The 22399-nt window shown below is 41.4% G+C and overlaps 1 protein-coding gene across 3 annotated transcripts in view; it reads left to right on the top strand.

Moving 5' to 3' along the window:
- LOC136877313 (bile salt-activated lipase) overlaps positions 1-22399 on the top strand; it is a 325663-nt gene that overhangs the window by 285738 nt on the left and 17526 nt on the right. For all 3 annotated transcript variants that reach the window (XM_067151247.2, XM_067151248.2, XM_068228608.1), the window contains 2 exons: positions 2567-2720; positions 18347-18519. In XM_067151247.2, the coding sequence (XP_067007348.2) occupies positions 2567-2720; positions 18347-18519 (327 nt within the window). The remainder of the gene's footprint in view (positions 1-2566; positions 2721-18346; positions 18520-22399) is intronic.

The raw sequence follows: 22399 nt of genomic DNA, 5'->3' as shown, positions 1-22399 counted from the left end.
ATTTATACTTCCATCCACGTGCAAGAAAATTACACATTTCTTCGCTAGGACATCATAATTTGGAAACGATTGAAATATCAGATGTTTCATTGACATCAAAGAGAATACCAACACTACTACTAATACTACTGCTATTACTACCACCACCACTATTCTCACCGAAGTGAGCAGTTGGTACATACGGCTTACAACAGTTTGTCAAGGCGGCCACATACCACCTCGCCTAAAGCGACGATCCACACAGCTTACGTACAAGAGAGATATTTAAATGATCAATATTTTGTAGTTTAACAGGTTAAAATGGACATTTTAAAATATTTTAATGTGTTTTGAAGCTTACCTTCCACAAGAAATGTTTTATCCGCATAAGATTTTGATTTAGGTGATCCCCACAAGAAACAAGCTGGTGGCGTAAGATCGGGGGAACGCGGCGGCCAGAATTCTTTGGAGATTATACGTTCACTAGTCGGGGGAACGCGAGGGCCAGAATCTTTTGGAGATTCTACACCCACCAAAAAGTCCTTCAGTAGTAAGTCCTCTGATGTGTGTGCTGTAAGGCTGGTAGCATAATCTTGTCGAAGATACCCATTGAAAAGTTCATCTTCGCTTAATTGGCCTGTAAATGGTTACAAAATGTCCGAATAATATTGTTCGGCATTTATTGTGGTGTAATTTTTTGTTGCTATTTTTCCTTTTTTTCTATTTTGCTTTACGTCGCACCGACACAGATAGGTCTTATGGCGACGATGGGACGGGAAAGGCCTAGGAAACGGGAAGTAAGCGGACGTGGCCTTAATTAAGGTACAGCCCCAGCATTTGCCTGGTGTGAAAATAGGAAACCACGGAAAACCATCTTCAGGGCTGCCGACAGTGGGATTCGAACCCACTATCTCCCGCATGCTAGCTCACAGCTGCGCGCTCCTAAGTGGTGTAAAATAGGATAGGACCTATAATTCTTTGCCATGATGCATATGCATTTTCAGAACACCACAAGCGACTGTTTTGTGAAAGAACACTATCTCAGATAAAACCAAGCCTCGGCTGTATAAAACCAGAATTTAAAGTTTCAGTACCTTTTGTGCTGATGAAATGTTGAAACCACAGACAATAATAAATTCTCTTTTACCGAACGAGTTGGTCATCCGTCTAGGGTTACGTAGCTTTGAGCTTGCATCTGGGAGATGGTGGGTTCGAATACAACCGTCGACAGCCTTGAAGATGGTTTCCCGTAGTTTTCCACTTTCACATCAGGCTAATGCTGGTACTGTACCTTCATTTGGACCTCGGCCGCTTCCTTTCCAATCCTAGCGTCACCAAAACCTTCAGTGAGTTTTGCGACGAAAAAGAAATCGCTTGGAAAAAACTCCTCTCTTTTCGTGGTCTGGGGCTTTTAATTCATGAAATGGCGTTACTTTATTTGCATGCAGAGCTAAATCTATTCCTACAGTTTTATGATCTATACGTTGGTCTCTTGAGGCAATTCCTTAATTGATTTACAAGAATTCTACAACAGTTTATTCGAAATTTTACAGATTTTATCTTCTTTTCAGACATGAGGTCTCAACTCGTCAACTTGGAAGACCTGCACCAGGTCTCTCTGGGGATCATACGTCATTTGTTTACCCGGTAGGCAGCCGTAAAAATCTGGAAAACTTCGTGGCATAAAATACTATTGACCTCCAAGCACAAGTGACTGACGAATCATCGGCTATCAGAATCATTCACATATTGTGTCTGTTTCGGTCACGATCTTCTTCTTCAGGTCTTATTCATCATTTGTTTGAATAGCTGTGCTCAGGGTGGGCAGGTGTCGGTTCGGTTCTTTCCTGAGGAATGATGTGATTTATTCTTCGCAGCACTAACAATATTACTGCCACCTGCTGGGCAGTCCTGATGTTGAACAAGAAGTGCTTGCTGTATCCTCTTCTGCAAAACGTCATTGTGGTGCGCACAATGTCATGCGTTGCGCCTGAAAAGACCGGTGTGCGACGATATTGTTGAAGAAATAACAACCAGCAACAGATGCATAATTAAGAACGAGAATTATTGTATACAAATCACACATTATTGAACCTAAGTTGATAGAACCTGCGAGAGTTCTAAGCTGAATTGTTTCAAAAACATGTTTTTCTGAGTAACGGCGATATGTGGAAAAGTGTTGAATATGACGAGAACTTTTTATTATTTTCGAGTCTCTATATGCGAGCTTGGTAAATAACTTCCACGGAATGGCCCAACCAAACTAGTGCTAATATCAGTTAAATAAATAAAGAATCACCGAGCTCAACAGCTTAAATGTGGCCAGTATCCAGTATTCGGGAGATAGTGAGTTCGAGCCCCACCATCGGCAGCCCTGTAGATGGTTTTCAGTGCTTTTCCATTTTCACACTAGGCAAATGCTGGGGCTGTACCGTAATTAAGGCTACAGACACTTCCTTCCCACCCCTAGTCCTTTCCTATCCCATCGTCGCTCTAAGACCTGTCTGTGTTGGTGCAACGTAAAGCAACTTGTACAAGTACGAATAAAGAATCACACTTATCATATGGCATGTTGCTCTAATTTCAGCAAGAAAACGGTCTTTCACGGCTGCCTTTTGTTCCATCCATGGATGCTGATTTTCTACCTCAAGAACCTCTTCAGATCCTCAAACATGGTAACTTTAACCAAGTGCCCTTCATGGCTGGAATCAACGATGGCGAAGGACATCTATTTGCCAAAGGTGAGTAACAAACAGGACTCGTGCCTGGGTACCCAAAACACACGAATTTAGGTGCACACAGAACACATTATTGTGCTGGTCGTAAACTTGTTGCCGTTCAAGTACAGTAAAGGCCGGGACATAACGGTGCTTTCCGTTGCCTTATCCGTCCTTTCGGACATTAATTTTTAACATCTGTTCTCACACTTCAGATCCGTGCAGTTAACTCGGTAGTTGTGTTCTATGGTAAACTGGCAGGTATTATACAGGATGAATGGTAGGAAGAAACGGAGAAACAGTGGGTTCAATCTACATAAAAACCCAGAGAATGACCAGGATAATTTTAAGGAATTGACAGACGACGAAATAAAATGAGTAGAAATAAATTTATTGTACTGTTGAAGAAGGTTGAACGTTTAGTAGCAAAAACAGGCTCTTTCTGGATTCTTGTAATTAGACAGATAAAAACGCCTGAACTGCGGTACGTGGACCTAAATTAAAATAAAGTATGTATTCCACTGGAATGTCCATGCTAAGTTTTTATTGCAACATGGGTGTACACAAGTCTAGTGTAGGGTGTATGTCCAACCCTTGTCCCGTTTCTCTACAGGGTATGAAGTGAGGTGAATCTTCGTAGGGAGATTTTACGAATAGAATACTCCCCTCCGCCCGCCTCTCTGGTGTAGTGGTTAGTGTGATTAGCTGCCATCCCCGCAGTCCCGGGTTCGATTTCCGCCTCTGCCACGAAATTTGAAAAGTGGTACGAGGGATGGAACGGGGTCCACTCAGCCTTTGGAGGTCAACTGAGTAGTGGTGGGTTCGATTCCCACCTCAGCCATCCTAGAAGTGGTTTTCGGTGGTTTCCCACTTCTCCTCCAGGCAAATGCCGGTATGATACCTAACTTAAGGCCACGACAACTTCCTTCCCTCTTCCTTGTATATCCCTTCCAATATTCCCAACCCCCCGCAAGGCCCCTGTTCAGCATAGCAGGTGAGGCCGCCTCGGCTAGGTACTGGTCATCCTCTCCAGTTGTATCTCCTGACACAGAGTTGTAAGCTCCAGGACACTGCCCTTGAGGCGGTAGAGGTGGGATCCCTCGCTGAGTCCGAGGAAAAAACCGACCCTGGAGGGTAAACAGATAAAGTAGTAGAAGAAGAAGAAGAATACTCCCATCCCCCAGTTTCTGATCATATGAAACTGGAGAGGGACTTGTCATTTATTGTAATCCAAAACGTGTTTTGATACTGTACCAGGAACTGTTCCAGCCCTGTACATTGTTTTTTAATTGCCGGAATATATGGAAAAGGAACGGCAGAAACATATGTTCGTATGCCCGACATCTTGTGTGAGCGCGATACGAAGCTCCTCGTGGAGAGCTGGATACGTCACGTGCAATGAACCTGCGGGTGACGTCATTGCCACATGTGCGCCTTTCTCTCGAATGTACTGGAAGGAAAATGTCTAACTTTTTAGCCGATTAAGTTACGGAAATGAGACATACATCATCGTGTAGCTCATGTTCTGAACGTAAACATATGTCAATTTCAATAAAATCCATCACGGCATTCAGGAGATATGGGCGAGAATGTAATCACACTTCCCCCAGTGACGTGGCAAGCAGCCTTGGGTCGTACGGAATATAAGCAGCGGACCAGACCGCAGCAATTCAGTTCGCATTCTTCACAGCTGGCTCGCATGTCATGCTGCACGCGACGAGTCGAACTCAGTATTCATACTGCCGGAACATTATAATACTTATAAAACTTCGACTGCAAGTTGACACTTAGTTTCTGTGAATACGAGTGAGTAACTTATAAATTGTGGGACTTGCAATTCGTCAGACATTCAAACTTAGGAAATTAACGTGTGTATAACAACAAAGTCATAAGACTTGTAATATTTCACCAATATTTGAACTTGACAAATATCTTAATTTTCGTGTGAATAACCATAACAAACTTGAAGTTAGCATGGCTACTTTACATTGTAATGGTCTTGGACTGTTTCAACTTTGAATATCACGAGTGTAGGTTGCAACACGCTGACTATTTTGAGTATTATTAAAGCCTAGAACACTTTAATTTGTGCCGAAGGACTGTTCGCGTATCGTCGTAACAGACTGTACCATTTAAAACAACCCGTGTGGATAGACTGTATAATGAACTTCGTAATTCAGTGATATTGTGAAGTATAGGACTCATACATGAATACTTGTAGAACTGTGATAGTGAGAAGGAACATTACGAGATATTACGAGAGAGAGAGCTATTTATTTATTTCTTTGCTGTGAAAGTGAGCCATGATAAACTGTGCTTCGAATGAAAGTCATTTTTGACGATACGAACAGTGTGCAGTAAGTGTCAAGATGAACTGTGCAGGGAAGTGTATTTTCTCATTATCGTAATTTACGATAATAGGCAGTGCTCCGACGTATTTCTCATCCAGTGAATGGTGATTATTTATGAAACAGTGCAGTGGCGTATGCTGAGTCCAAGACATGGGCTACCACTAGACTTATGATACCGGGCTGATAGCTGCAGTCGCTTAAGTGCGGCCAGTTTCCAGTATTCGGGAGATAGTGGCTTCGAACTCCACTGTCGGCAGCCCTGAAGATGGTTTTCCGTGGTTTCCCATTTTCACACCAGGCAAATGCTGGGGCTGTACCTTAATTAAGGCCACGGCCGCTTCCTTCCCAGTCCTAGACCTTTCCTGTCCCATCGTCGCCATAAAACCTGTCTGTGTCGGTGCGACGTAAAGCAAATAGCAAAAAAATTTATGTTACCCCTTTGCGATGGTTGGTTTAGTGAATGTCAAGCCTTTTGAGCATGTTGAGCTGCAACGAAGAACAGTTGCCTTATTGATAATACAGGATAATCAGGGGAATAATTACAATTACCAATACTATATGGCCTTAAGTCTAAAAGAGAAAACCGTGCACATAACCAGCCATTAACAAAAGGCAAGAAGGCGAAACTCCAACACTCCTTATAGAAATTACTAAAAATCTAAGTGGGCTTACGGCCCAAAGATACAGAGATTAATCCCATACTACAAGAAGATAACTAAAGGAGGAACCTTTAATGCCGAGACGAGATTTTAAAAATGTAGAGTTTGAAAACGGCTAAAACCTTTCCCTCAAACTAACCGCAGGCGCTATCATATGTTTAGGAAAATTCTGCCATTACCTTGTATCGCTGGATATTCTTCAAGCAGGCCGCTCCTAGGCCTCGGTCAAATCACACTCCCAGGCACTGGAGAAATTCAGAAAAGATGGCCCTAAAATGCCTTGCTTCCGTAAGGGGAAGCTTCCTGATTAAATTGAACCACACTCTGTTGATAGGCTGGATTTCTGTACACAACCACGGTCTTGATTGGCTAGAGAACATATTTACAAGCATCTGATAGATTAGAGTAGAGGAGGAACCAGAAAAACAATTGTCAGAAAATGTTTACTAATAACAAAACTGAAATTTCCAAAGTTCTGGGTTCGTTTTTAGTGCGTGAGAGTGAGCTAGCAAATCGATGTTAGAGCCATCTAACTGTAGAAGATGAAATTCTCTGGGAGTTTACAAGTTTCATTTTCAAGCCCTTTATAGTGCTTGTATTTCTGTGGACAATACATTCATTCTAAGCATTGTTGGAATTTTTCATATTTTGCTTAGGATGGTTGCCCAGTTACGCTTCTTGAGTCAATAGAAACTTGATAAACTGCATTCCTTTAGACAATTTACAAATGAAACTGACCAATTAAAGGATGAGGTACATGAAATACAGGCATTAGCGTAAGTAATCACCAAACACACACTATCCACTACTACTAAAATGCTTTCATTCCTCTCCAGAAGGGGGAGGCGGGCCCCTTAGACGGTGACGCCGTCTCTCAGGCCGGGAGATTTGTGACGGTGAAGGAGATGCTCGGAGAAGGTCAGGGAGGTGGCGGCCGTGACCTATAGTAGGAACTGTCCCGGCATACGTCTTAGTGCAGGAGAATGGAAAACCACGGAAACAACTTTCAGGACAGCTGAAGTTTGCGGCCATCCGTGAGGTCCAGCCCTGTCCCGCCTCCCGAATGCAGAGGCGTAGAGCCACGGAGAGCCGTGGCCACCCCTCCTCTGCTCGGTTGGCCGCTCAGACTGCAGAGCTGTTAGTCCACGGACCAGCCGTAGCCACTTGAGGGTCGAGATCTACTCTGCATCTACCGATACACTTTCCTTGAAATACAGTATACTGGTGATTCATATTTTGCACAATGAATGATGATGACATTACACAGATAATAATAGTTTGTATGTAGATACGATAATAAGCTTTTGGGCTTTTTTTCACAGCTAACTTTGCTTTGCGTCTTCAAATGATAATCTCGTCTGTTCACGAGCAAGACTTCTCTAAAAATGAATGAAGGTTTGAATCACTTGAACTTAAGAATGCTTTCGTGATGAGAATACGAATTTGGAAAAAATCGGGAAGAATTAATAAGAGTGAAAGGACAGGGAAGAGAACTACCTGTATAAATCCTCAATGGCTGGCAACCGCGTATTACTTAAGTGACTGAGAGTGCCCTTGTTGAAATACGTATTTCCACAGCTTTCCGTATAATCCCAGATCTATAGTGTTTAGTGTGGGTTAGAGCTCGAACATCTGGTCGGCGGATGCAGGGTGAGTCCGGGCCCAGAAGTAGCCACGTCTGTTTCGTGGTCCGACAGCTCTGCATTCCGACCGGCCAACTAAGCAGAGGAGAGATGGCCACGGCTCTACGCCTCTGAATTCGGGAGACGGAGAGGGACTGGTCCCGACCTTCGGCTGTCTTGAATGTTGTATTCCGTGGTTTTCCATTTTCCTGCACTAAGTTGAATGCCGAGACAGTTCCTAGTATAGGCAACGAACGCCTACCCCCTCACTTTCTCTAAGCATATCCTGGTCTGAGAGAAGGCGTGAACGTCTAAGAGGCTCACCTCCTTCTTCAAGGAAGGACTGAAAACATGTTAGTAGTAGTCGAACATCTTAGAACGCCATATCATGACCCGTTGATTGGGCGTGCTCAGCTTTTGATGATTTGTCTGGCTTATTGAGACGGATATTACGTTGGTGTTCCTTGATACGAGTACCAATGGAACCGGAATGTTTGGCCAATGTATACCTTGCCGCAAGTACAGGGAATTTTGTACACCCCAGGGTGTATTTTGTATGGCTTATTACTAAGAGTGGTGCAGCCTTTGTAAGGTAGACCCTTCAACGATGACGGGCACCATATATTATAAGTACAATGTACCTTTAACAAAATAAGGAAACAAGATCTTACACGGAGAAACTTTATTTTACAAGAAAATAAAATAATACATGGTAGTACACATTGCTATTTAACATACTCACTATTCTTATCCAAGCTCTTGTTCCTCTACATCAAGACATCGATGTTGGCAAGACAGAAATCTGCTTCCAGTTTCTGAAGCCACGTCATGACGCTCATCCTCGTGCTTCATCGACGATCCGAAGAGATGGAAATCACTGGAGGCCTGGTCGGTCGGTCATCGCTCAGCCCAGCTCGACAAAGTTAGCCTTTTTCTAGGTGAGATAAAGAGACTAGAGCTGTGTTAGTGTGTGTCCTTTGGTGGTGGTGGTGGTGGGGGGGGGGGTGCCGTGAGGCTCCGCCCCGCCTCACAGCCCGTGGTGACCTACCTGTTTGGACAAATGACCGACAAGTGAGTACTAACCCAGGAACATAGCCTAGTACAAGAGTACAGAATAACTTGAGGTCAAGGCTAGTCTTCTGCCAGCTACTTCCACCCCTCCGTAAAGGAGAAGTTATGAGAAACCTCCCTAAACCCACCAGGCAATCCCATATCTCCTTTCGGCACTGGTTACTCTGTCGCGGTCATACCAAGACATCCCCGACGCTAGACCACTGCCGCTCAAGAGCCACTGTCACCCCCGGCACATGGCCGCCTGCAAGGTTTTCAAGGTGGAAAATGGAGGTAATAAAATGAAAAAGAAATTTTGACGCGCGGTCGAGAGAGAATAAATAAATAAATAAACAGTAGTCTTGCAAACGACCATGCGGATGGAGGGAGATGCGGAAGCTCTTCCCAAAGGAGCTATCTAGCATAAGGACGGACCGCATAGAGAATGTGGTGACGCACCATTGTTGTCACAGCGCTGGTGGTGGTGGTGAATATTGTTTTAAGAGGACGTACAACTGGGTAATCATCCGATAACACTAATCAGGGGAGGGGGTGTAGAGGGGATCCGACGATTAGAAAACTGAAGTTATCCGCCAAAGAAAGACAAAGTCCACTACGGGCATGAAAATGAAAGACTCCCTAGGCCTCGTGACGTAATACAGTCGGGGTCTGAAATGAACAAGAGTTGATCATCTGAGGTCGGATAGAACAGATGAAAGTGAGGAGCCTGGCACAAGCAATGCCAGGGCTCAGCTAAAGACCCCGTAGTCGCCAATCCACGCTCCCAAGTTAAGAGTCCCTGGAGCCCCAATTAGTCGCCTCTTAAGACAGGCAGGAGATATCGTGGGTGTTATTCTACTGCTCCCACCCACAAGGCAAGTTAAAGTATATTAAAGCTACCACAATGTTTAAATCTGGTAGAAGAGAAATAACTGACATGGCGAGCATCACATCTGGACTAGCATTCATCTCTGGTCTTCTGGAGGTAATTCTCGTAATATTAACGTTGTTACTGCTGACTGACTTGAAACTAACGAATAGTACAGCGCAAGGTATATTGCGGAAATCATATTAAGGAGGTTGTCAAGAAAGGTTACAAATTTCTCCACATGGTTATGAGAGTATTCAGTGGTTGTAGTAAGGATGTAAGGAGAGGGCATATCAGTCTCTGGTAAGACCCCAACTAAAGTATGGTTCCAGTACATGAGATCTTCACCAGGACAAATTGATACAAGAATTGGAAATAATTCAAAGGAAAGCAGCACGATTTATTCTGGGTGTTTTCGAATAAAGGTGTAGTGTTACAAAAATGTTACAAACTTTGGGCTGTGAAGATTTGGGAGTAAGGAGACGAGATGCTCGACTGTGTTATATGTTTCGAACTGTCAGTGGAGAATTCGTGTGGAATGATATAAGTGGACGAATAAGCTTCAGTGGTGTTTTTAAAAGTAGGAAAGAAGTATGAAGATGAAGTTGGAATTCAAGATGAAATTGGGGCAATTATTCGTTTATAGGAAGAGGAGTTAGGTATTGGAATAATTTACCAATAAATTTCCAAATTTTCTTTGTAATTCTTTAAGAAAAGGCTAGCAAAACATCGGACAGGGAATCTGCCACCTGGACGACTACCCTAAATGCAGATCAGTGGTGATTGATTGATTGATTGATTGATTGATTGATTGATTGATTTTATAGCGGTTTACCCATCGTTCACTGGTTTATTAGCTTCCTCGGGAGATCAGTGGTGGTGTCTGACTATGATCACGGGTTCGATTTCAACCAACAAAAGAGAACCTGAAAGATTGTATTTCATTTTAGCAGTTGTACCTATAAAAATAAAACTATATAGTTCCTATAACCGAAGCCCTGCAGTGTCTTCGTACAAGGATGTAGAAGGAAACGGGAGTGAAATATCAGTACTCTGTTATCTATATGATTAAGTCAGAAGTATGAGATGAGGAAGTATATACGAAGAGTAACACATGGTTGATAGCAGTGGCGATGTGACGGACCGAAGCCTAGCACACCTAAGTCCCCCCGCCCGCCCCGTCAAAGCTCCTATCCGATATACAGCAGCAAGCCGCTATGGGATGAGTAGAGGGGAGAGGGACGAGAGTCTGGGCTGCGATATCAGTCTCCGATGCTTAGCTTTCAGAAATACGTGCGACGTTTTTTCTCACTGCTTTCAAGTTTTGAAAATGGAACAATGGGTCAGATGCTCACATTATAATGTGCCTTGGACTTCCATCGTTCTCAATAATTGAGGTTTGGGCTTCACCGATAGCCATGGTAGCCCTCAGTATACGCCACTGAAACAGTGATAATCAGTTCTATCAGTGCAAAATCAAATGGTGCACATTTTCAACCTAGTCAGTAGGACTTTCTCGTGTTAAAGCCACTCTTTTAGTAACATGAGAAATCCTGACTCGGGACGACGGAGATCGACGGAGAAAGACGCAGATCGACGGAGATTTTATGCAGATCAACGTGGACTTGGTACTACGAGGGACAGTTCCAGGGACGTGGTACTATGGAACATCGTGGCGTTTGCTGTTAGCTGAGTTCCAGATTGCTGCTTGCAGAGCAGTATTCAACTGTTCGAGCACAACAAGAAGGCGTATGTCAGGTGATATCAGTGTTTCTTCCATTCAAAAATATAATTCTGACTTTGAACAGAACTTCTCTGACAAAGAATATTAAAGGTTCAGTTACTTAATATTTTACTTGGAAAATTAACGTTTTACAACTCTTAAGTAAAGACAGACTTTCAAATAATAGTGTGCTCTCGTCGTATATTCTCATTTATTGGAACTTTAAAATATCAGTTTGAGTGCTTCATTCATAGTGGAATTGTATCATAAACTCGTAAAGTGTACAATAATTTACAACAAATAATAGGACAATGCTCAGAACTTCATACTAGAAGATCAGATTTAATTTCAAGTGTTTCATATTTGAGTTTGATGTGTTCGCAAGAAGGAATTACCAAATTTACTTTATTTAATTTATGTAGAAAGCGTAATCTGAAATCGCAAGTGCCAATAGAAAAGACTTTAGGATTTCTTAATTACTTACAACATGCTTTATTATTAATTTATGCCGTGAAAGTTATGATGGACATAACTGATTGAGAAAGATATTTTTCAGTTGAATTTTACTTGATCAACTTGATTTTTCGATATTCTGATGTTGAAATTGGGATTTATTTTCTAGTAAATATCTGTGATTTGGCGATATAATAGGATGACCTCCCAGAGATTGAATAAAGGAAAGAAAGATATAATATCTATTATTTCGCCTTGCAATCCTCCCTCTCTGTACCATCTCCTAAGGACTAGGCACCCCTCAGAAAGACCTCGTGCTCTTGAAATTAACTTTTCCTGGTACAATAAATGTATATTACATCATTAAACATTACAATTAAACTTATTAACTATTTCAATCTAATTTCTAAATTTAGTTTTTGTTTAAGTTTATTTATTTTGTCCTAGACGTTAACAGAGTTATATAGTCTAGGGCAAACATGTATCTTACCCTCCCTAAGTTGTCGTAGTGATTAACTGTCTCATCAGTATTTATAGAGTTATCCCACAATTACAGCATATATTTTGAGTGAGTTGAATGACTGAAAGAATGGCTGAGTGCCTGTATGAATTAGTGAGTGACATGATTTCATGATTGAATTTTGTTCGTGCATGACTGAAACCACTGAAAACCATCTTCAGGGCTGCCGATGGTGGGGCTCGAACTCACTATCTCCCGAATACTGGATACTGGCCGCACTTAAGCTATTGAAGTGAGAAACCACAAAAACCCACTTCGAGGATGGCTGAGGTGGGAATTGAACACCATCTACTCAGTTGACCTCCCGAGGCTGAATGGACACTGTTCCAGCCCTCGAATCACTTTTCAAATTTCGTGGCAGAGCAGAGAATCGAACCCGAGCCTCCGTGGGTGGGAGCTATTCACACTAACCACTACAGCACAGATGCGTACAGGAGAGAAATTAACGTAAATTTGTGATATTTTTTAGTAAAGTTATTTAAAACAAAGTGGGAAAAGTAATTGAAATCGTGGAAATTCTTAGATGATGAAGTAGCTGTCATGTAACTAACTGAATTTACATCCAAATTCTCCCAAACGTACAGAGAGATAACCGCAGCACTGGAAGAAAACAGATGTGCGGAAAAGCGGAGAGAGATAAATCAAGTCGGTGAAAACAAGAAAATATCGTTGATGAGCTAAAACTACTTGCCAGCACGGCCCCATGGAAAAGCACTGAAAGTGACGGCGAATGGCATCGTCTGAGGTGTTAGAACTTTTCACTTCGTTTACAAGGCGACGATATTTCATTTTGTCGTGTGCCCACTTCGCGGACTGCTCCGTCACATCCTGGAGATGTGTAAATCGACCGTAAGACACATACTATGGGTGCATCGAACTTTCAAACAGGTTTCCAGTCATACCATGGTTAACATTTTCTAGCGCCTCATTTGTTAAGAAACGTTTTCTTTCAAATACGATCATGCAACAAAATACCTTTTTATAAAGTTTGCTACGAATCAGCAGCAAACACATCTTCGTTGCGCCTAGACAAACCGCTATGTGATAATATTTCAGCTTAGAAATCTGACCAGAAAGGTTCAGTATTGCATGAACTATATCAACGAATTTTCGTTGCAAGTAAACATGTGTTGCGGGTCAGTATTTCTCCCCTCAACATTGTCACAACGGTTTGTACTGTTTTGAGAAAACTGAAAAAACCGTTCTGACATCTTCAATTATTATCATAAGGGAACACACAAATTGTGGTACACTCTTCTTAAACAAAGTACAAGGAGGAACGACGATATACCGTTTCACCTTAGAGTAGACTCTCGGAAAATTTTATTTCCTAGTTATTTTTAAATAAAATCTCTAGACTATTTATCTCAACTTTATTTAAAGGAATGTTTGCGTGTGCGAACTTCATACAAAATCTCGGCAACATTATTTTTTAAAATATATATTTGGAGGCTTGCTTAAAATGTTTTGGTAAATAAACTCCATTGTCATAAGGCAGCAGGAATAGATGAAATTAGACCTGAAATGGTGAAGTATAATGGGAAGGCAGGGATGAAATGGCTTCATAGAGTAGTAAAATTAGCCTGGAGTGTTGGGAAGGTACCTTCAGATTGGACAAAAGCAGTAATTGCACCTATCTATAAGCAAGGAAACAGGAAGGATTGCAACAACTATCGAGGTATCTCATTGATTAGCATACCAGGCAAAGTATTCACTGGCATCTTGGAAGGGAGGGTGCGATCAGTCGTTGAGAGGAAGTTGGATGAAAACCAGTGTGGTTTCAGACCACAGAGAGGCTGTCAGGATCAGATTTTCAGTATGCGCCAGGTAACTGAAAAATGCTACAAGAGGAATAGTTCTAGATCTAGAGAAAGCTTATGAGAGGGTACCGAGGGAAAAGATGTTCGCCATACTGGGGGACTATGGAATTAAAGGTAGATTATTAAAATCAATCAAAGGCATTTATGTTGACAATTGGGCTTCAGTGAGAATTGATGGTAGAATGAGTTCTTGGTTCAGGGTACTTACAGGGGTTAGACAAGGCTGTAATCTTTCACCTTTGCTGTTCGTAGTTTACATGGATCATCTGCTGAAAGGTATAAAATGGCAGGGAGGGATTCAGTTAGGTGGAAATGTAGTAAGCAGTCTGGCCTATGCTGACGACTTGGTCTTAATGGCAGACTGTGCCGAAAGCCTGCAGTCTAATATCTTGGAACTTGAAAATAGGTGCAATGAGTATGGTATGAAAATTAGCCTCTCGAAGACTAAATTGATGTCAACAGAATTGAATGTCAGATTGGTGATACAAAGCTAGAACAGGTCGATAATTTCAAGTATTTAGGTTGTGTGTTCTCCCAGGATGGTAATATGGTGAGTGAGATTGAATCAAGGTGTCGTAAAGCTAATGCAGTGAGCTCGCAGTTGCGATCAACAGTATTCTGTAAGAAGGAAGTAAACTCCCAGACGAAACTATCTTTACATCGGTCTGTTTCCAGACCAACTTTGCTTTACGGTAGCGAAAGCTGGGTGGACTCAGGATATCTTATTCATAAATTAGAAGTAACAGACATGAAAGTAGCAAGAATGATTGCTGGTACAAACAGGTGGGAACAATGGCAGGAGGGTACTCGGAATGAGGATATAAAGGCTAATTTGGGAATGAACTCGATGGATGGAGCTGTACGCATAAACCGGCTTCGGTGGTGGGGTCATGTGAGGCGAATGGAGGAGGATAGGTTACGTAGGAGAATAATGGACTCTGCTATGGAGGGTAAGAGACGTAGAGGGAGATCAAGACGACGATGGTTAGACTCGGTTTCTAACGATTTAAAGATAAGAGGTATAGAACTAAGTGAGGCTACACCACTAGTTGCAAATCGAGGATTGTGGCGACGTTTAGTAAATTCTCATAGGCTTGCAGACTGAACATGGAAGGCATAACAGTCTATAATGATATTGTATGTATGTATGTATGTACATATTGGATGTTGATGGTCTCTCTTGGTGTTTTTTTATGACTTTGGATATTTCAGTGGCTGTTAAAGATCTGAGTTTCAAAATTTAATGCCGTGTTCTTTTAAAATAAAATATTCTTTGCTGAAATCTTCTACACTCATATTTGTACTGCATAGAACAATTCGTGCTCTGCATTTTCAAACGAACCTTACAACTGTGCATCACACAGCGAACTACTTCTTTGTTCTCCAGAACTGCCGTGCGTCTTGTGAACACACGTACTGAAACCACTCAGGAAGAAGAGGCTAACGCACTTACAGTCGTAATATTGAAAGATACATTATGACTGTTCTTAAGGGAGGTCGGTTTACTGCCTGCCTGGGTGGGGAGAAGGATGTAGGAGGTATGGTTGGCATGGAAACGTGGGCGGACCCACTGCGGTTGCCATGGAGATAAGCCTGCTGGCTGACTAGTGTTGCCTGGAGTTGCCAAACCTCTCACTTAGGAGTTAGTACAACAGAACACAGCGGTCTGAACGAACGAATAAGTGAGCCGACAGCAAAAGTAAGGTGAAAGGAATGTGGCAACACCATGCAATGGCACGTGCAATATTCCTGCCTCCAGCCCTAACTGTCAACGCGCTTCTTTTAATAATACGGTTAAAGTTCCGAGACCATTTGTACTCACGTGATACTACTACTTTCCATTGGCTACGTAGTCACTGTCGTTCATGTATACCTGACTTTAATCGGGCAGTTATATGAACGACGCACGAGTCCTTATAATAAGTGTAGTGCAGTAAAGGTAGACAGTTATTATTTTAACGGCAAGAAACAAAACGTTTGAACTTTCTTAGCATATTAATTTCTTTCTTGGGTCTGAGATGTTAATATTCGTTGCCAGTGGCCAGGTATTTACGTCAACAGGTTAAATGAGTTACCATCGAAAATATTGTTTTGTCTTGTCTTGTATCTTGCTAATGTTATGGATAGTTTACTGTTGTGGGCCGATCACCTAGATGTTAGGCCTCTTTAAACAACAAGCAAGCAACAAGCATCAGCTTACTGTTGTTGATCTTGTTGGTGGTTGTGGTGGTAGTGGTGGTGGTGGTGGTGGTTGTGTGAATTGGGTCATTATTCCGTAGAATGGTTTGATGCATCTCCTCATGTTACTCTATCCTATGCTTAACTTATCATTTCTACGTAACTACTACATCTTACATTTACTGTAATCTGTTTGCCATCTGCATGTCTTGTTCTACCGCTTTCATTTCTAAAACAAACTGAACAAATCCTGGGTGTTCCAGATGTATCCTATCAATTTATCTCTTCTTCTGGTAAATTTCATGAAATTCCTCTCCTCTCAACACCTCGGTTCAGTATTTCCTCATTTGTCATCCAGTCTCCTATCTCAACCTCAGGATATTTTTGTAACTCCACATTTCAAAAGCTTCTATTCTCCTTCTTTGTGTACTACCTAATGTCCATGTTTCACTTCCATACACTGCCACGCTCCACATGAAAGTCTTCAAAGCCACTATCCTAATACACAGTTACATGTTTGATATGAGCTTATACTACTACCTAAGTAACAATATTCATCTATCTCTTTTAAGACTTAATTTACTAATCGTATATTTCCTTTACGTAATCTAATATTCCCTTTAGTATATGTTCTGTTGTTTGTACTTTAATATTGTATCATATATAGTATTTCACAGAAAGGGCTTGAACCCGTTTCAACGCCGAACACTTCTCTCAAGCTGAGCTGTTGTAATTGGGTTGTACCAACGATTATGTGGAGTTCAGATACCTTTAAAAATGTGCCTTTGTTTGACTCGCCTTTGAGTAATTTATGTGTAGTTCTGCCAGCTGTCTCAAAATTATTCTTGCTGTATAGTACGGTTGAGCACGTAAGTATTTTGACGGGGTCTACTATCTACGTGTCAGATAGCTCTTCAATTGTTCTCATGTATACTGAGTCCAGCCTTCAGATCCAGTTAAAATCCCTAGCTTGGCTGTGAATAGAACCCGCAGCGTATGAATAAGAGCCAGACAGGACCGGCTCATGAATTACAATCAAAAATGCCTGCTGGCAAAAGTAAGTGAAAACAGTGCCAGACTCAGCTCAGGACCTGGCGTTGCCTTTCACGTGTTTTTATTTTTTATTTTTACAATTTGCTTTACGTCGCACAGACACAGATAGGTCTTATAGCCGTGATGGGACACGAAAGGGCTAGGAGTTAGAAGGAAGCGGCGTGGCCGAAATTAAAATACAGCCTCAGTATTTGTCTGTTGTGAAAATGAAAAAAAAAAACGGAAAACCCTCTTCAGGCTGTCCATGTGGGTTTTCAAACCCCTATCTTCTTGTAGCAATGGGGAGGATGTTTAATAAATAACACGATTTTCTTTTTCACCATTCGTTCGATACTGCAGATCGTGATCTCAAGTAGACTACGATGCAATATTCTCCACCCTTCTCAATGTTGTGCCAGTCGCCCTGCCTAAAAGAGTGTTTCCCCAGTTACTCGATTCGTGATGTACGTCCAACTCCCTTTACAGGGACATAATCTGCAATGAGGATTTGTTCTAGATTTTCTTCTAAACGTCATGCAATATGAGCTGTAGAATTCTCTGTTTACATGTAGGTAATAACCTGATATTGATTTGCACCACCTTACAAATAGAATCGTTGGTGCAGAAAGGTGTCTCATAAATAGTAAGGATCTTTCTCTAGCCCCACATTCCAAAGGCGTCGAGTTATTTCGTAAAAACGAACAGTTCCCGTCTCAGCATCGTAGAGGAATATGGAATCCGAACCACCATTGACTTTAAAGTGAGAGAGATAGAACAATCTGTCCATAACTGTAAAAGCTGTTACAACACTTTAGGCCATAGCAATTCTCCCTTTTATTTCAACCTCATAGGCAGCTGTATTGATTATGATTGACGTAAATATAACATCTGGATACAGATTCAATTTCTTGGACAGGGCTGAGTGGCAGAGACGGATGAGGTGCTGGCCTTCTCACCCCAACTTGGCAGGTTCGATATTGGCTCAGTCCGGTGGTATTTCAAGGTGCTCAAATGCGTCAGCCTCGTGTGGGTAGATTTACCGGCACGTGAAAGGAATACTGTGGGACTAAATTCCGGCACCTCGGCTTCTCCGAAAACCATTAAAAAGTAGTCAGTAGGACGTGAAATATTATTATTAATATATTATTATTATTATTATTATTATTATTATTATTATTATTATTATTATTATTTAATTTCTTGAAATGTATGTGTTCTCGTTAAATTTTTCCCGTGTCAGCTATAATCATTTTGGTTTCTGAACATGATTGGGGGGTACATGTAGGCCTAATTAATTTTTCCAGGCACCTGTGGCCATTATTATTATTATTATAAACAGTAAATTATTTCACAGAAAGTATTATGTTTCAACAGCGTTCCCCTTAAGAGAGAGAAGCTGGGGCGGAGACAACTTCGAAAATTTCGTGCCGAAGGATTTGAATCTACCATCAGGATCTGCTGAATCGAAACAAGTGGCAGATGGGATGAAGAAACTATATTTCAATGGCCAGGAAATAAACAAGAACAACCTGCAAGACTTCATTGATGTAAGTTTAGATATTATTATTATTATTATTATTATTATTATTATTATTATTATTATTATTATTATTATTAAAATAGTGACTAGTCTCTGCTTCACAAGGAGGCAGTATTCCATTTATGGTGGTAGTCTCCCATGGAAGACAATATTACTTGATTCTTCCTGATTTCCTGATATATGTAACTTATTATGATCATGATCAATGATTTTGCTTCTAAACGACTTCAGTGTTTGGCTTCGTTATTTACCTGACTGGCCGAATAATTTGCTAAGAAGGAAGGCATTCTTTTCAGTGTCGACTTTCAGTTAAATGTAACTTAAAAGCTTTTCAGTCTGTGGAATACAGACGTTCAGAATAAATATTACACTATAACATACCTGTAAACAACATACTATTAAATAAGGATTCTTTTCTACAAGTCGCTTTACGTCGCACCGACACAGATAGGTCTTATGGCGCAATGGGAGAGGAAATGGCTAGGAGTGGACAGGAAGTGGCCGTGGCCTTAATTAAGGTGCAGCCCCAGCATTTGCCTGGTGTGGAAATAGGAAACGACGGAAAAACATCTGCAGGGCTGTCGACATTGGGGTTCGAACCCACTATCTCCCGAATACTGGATACTGGCCGCACTTAAGCGACTGCAGCTACCGAGGTTGGTTAAATAAGGAAAAATTCACACTATTAAATAACGAATGGCATGTCTCGTTCTCAAAAGAACGTCATCAGATTCGATCAAGTCACACTCAATATTGGGAAATATTATGTTTATTTCTGTCCAAAAACCTAGGAATTTGAAATCTGGAACTTATTCTTGATGAAGCCCTGCTTTGTCTCCACTCCAACATGCAATGTGAGGCGTTTGAAAAACCATTGCTCTTTCATTGGCTCGAATCCAAACGGCTGTTAGTCCACTGACCCTCAATTACGTCATGCCCTCCACCCTGGTCAGGTCAACGGCACGCAACACTTCCCCTTCATGTGCTTTATTCCTAGTGTTTCCTTAGTATTATTATTGTTATTATTATTATTATTATTATTATTATTATTATTATTAATATTATTATTATTGTTATTATTATTATTATTATTATTATTATTATTATTATTATTATTATTATTATTATTGTTCCGAGGTATCTGTGGAACAGCAGAGGTGAAAGAAGGTGCGGGCTGGAATAGGTCTCAACTACCAAATTAAAGTTAATTTAAAACTTTAACAAAGGTTATATTTTATTTTCAAAATCAACAAATGACAACAAATAACAAAAGTGTAACAGGTACCAAGTAGCAAATCAACAAATTAAGAAATTATACATTACAGTCGTTACAAGTTTTGGGCTTCGAGCCCCGTTTTACATTCCTTGAGCCCTCAGCTCACAACCACATTTTACCAAAGAGCAGAAAACCCCTTCATACCAAGGAGCACTTGCCCCTCCTTACAATGTTAAGCCTCCTAGAGGCACGCAGAGATCAAATTAGGAAAGAGCAGCCCCGCTCTCAACTTCACGAGCCTATCCAAGGCCACAACAAACTTCACTCCTAACTGCCCTCAAGGCACACATACAGTGAAACAGGGGTATCTTGTACCCAACCTACAGGGCCTTCACATGAAGAAAAAAACAAAACAAAAACCACTGGGTTAATTAAATGGCCCAAAATACCAAATTGAAAGGAGGCGAAAACATGCACTCCTACACAAAGTTATTAAAACCTAAGAGGCACTAGGCCGATCATACAGGGGCTAATCCCAAGCTAGGGAGGTGACACGTATGAGAAAACTTTAATAATTTAAGGAAGAGAAAAAAAAAACGGTTATGAGAACGTAGTCACCTCAATTTCCAAATGAAGGGGAGTTCGAGAGGGTAAAGCACTCTCTATCCCCGCTTTACAGCAAAAGAAATGTATATGTTTTACATAGACGGAAGAGAATTTACATTTTAAAAGGTAGGTTACATACTAAAGGTTTCGAACCTTCCCCGAGAGTTAAACTGCTGAGCTAGCAAGAACTGAAGATGTTAACAGGCCATTACCTTGTGGATGAACTGCTGCTTGAAGAAAGAGGCGCTTCCCGCCCCCTGCTACATATTCACACGCTAAGAGAGATGTTACTGAAGTGGCCGCGAGACAAGAAAATCAGCAGTTTATATACCCTCGTGGAACATTCGAGACCTTTCAATAATGAGTATACACACCCCCTCACCTTTATTGGATAGCTTAGAGCAACATATCTATGTCGGAGAAGACATACATGATTGGTTGGAAATAAATTAAAGAAATTTGGGATTGGCTAAATTCAAAACAGGCGGAAAGAAAGGATTTATATTGCCAACCCACAAACCACAGAACAAAATATAGTAAAAACAAAACTTATGAATTCGAAATTTCTTCAAGAAAGTTCATTCCTTCGCACCAGAGTGCGTAATCATAGTTTTTAGTAGAGACATCTGGTAGAGAACGTCCACACTTCTTGATCAGTTACCCACCAAACACATCCAAATTCACACAGAGCCATCTTCGGAAAAACTGGTGAGTTAATACAGTTTGTTAAAGTTCAGGCTTTCTCCTGTAGAGGAGTTTCAACTGGCGCAATATTTGAATTAGCGGCGTGGAGGTGTACCGCCCGGTACAATTATTATTATTATTATTAAACATTTTCCTTTCCTTCCTTCCTTCCTTCCTTCCTTCCTTCCTTCCTTCCTTCCTTCCTTCCTTCCTTCCTACTTAAAAAATCCTGATATATACTAGTGTATATTGACATTAATGACTGGACACCTGTAGGTTACGTACTGGTTCAACGTGATCATTATGACAGGTCTACCTGTCATTGCTGCCACAGTCTCTACCCTTCTCGGAAGACTTCCCATTAAGTATGCAGTTATTTTCTTCCATTCCTCCTTCAACATGCGAACAGTGTCGTCTGGTCTGGCTGTCAACCGGCGCTGTAACTCATCCCAGAGATGCTTGAGTTTAGATCAGACCTTTGGGCCGACAATTCGATTATATTCATTTCCATTTCGAAAAACCTCTAGGTTATGGCCTTCGTTTTATGAATGTGTGCATTGTGATGTTGAAAATGAAGAGCGCTAGTTCGAAATAGTTGCCAAGGGCTGGGTAACATAGGATTGCCCAATATTGTCTCGTGGGCTACGGAACGCATGGTTCAAGGAACTAAAACCAGCGAACTAAGAGAAAACAATAAAATCCAGACCAATACTATAATTTCTCTAGCACCAAACTTCACAGTGAAAAAAAATCACTCTGGTAAATAATTTTCGCCTGGTATTCGCCAGGTCCATACACTACCACAACGTGCAGGTGTTTGGGCACTGCACGTAAATGCTCTTCCTAAAGTCGACAGGGGATGTGTTTTGCACGACGCATTTTATGAGGAAGCCAATTAGAAACACATTCCGATGAATGTTTTGAGTACTGGCATAATTTTCAGATGATGATAAGAAGTCCGTAGCCACAGTCTCTAACGAAGCTTGCCGGCTTGACTTCACTGCACGTCGAAGGCACTGACGGTCCCTATCTGTTAATTACCCTATTTTGGCTTCACTGGCCGAGGCGAGGCTTTTATAACCCACAGACGTTTCCATTTCGCAACTACGTCACTCATTGCCGAATGCTTTACGTTAAACTTGCCAGAAATATCACGGTTGTTATGATCGAATCGGAGGGGACAGACAAACATACCCCTTCCATTCGCACTGAGCTTTCGTCCTACGCCCATTTCAACTTCTCTAGCTAGTAAACATAGTGAATGTGTTGGAGGCATAAGAGTAATGGCAACTATTCTTTCCTCACGAATGCGGAATCTGCCAAACAAATGGAAAAATACAATTGGGAGTAGGGAGCATAGGGTATTGTGGAATGTATTGAT

This window comes from Anabrus simplex, chromosome 7 (genome assembly GCF_040414725.1).
Source record: "Anabrus simplex isolate iqAnaSimp1 chromosome 7, ASM4041472v1, whole genome shotgun sequence".
Classification (NCBI taxonomy): domain Eukaryota; kingdom Metazoa; phylum Arthropoda; class Insecta; order Orthoptera; family Tettigoniidae; genus Anabrus; species Anabrus simplex.
Note: the sequence above shows the minus strand (reverse complement) of the source record. Positions and strands in the feature narration are given on the sequence as shown.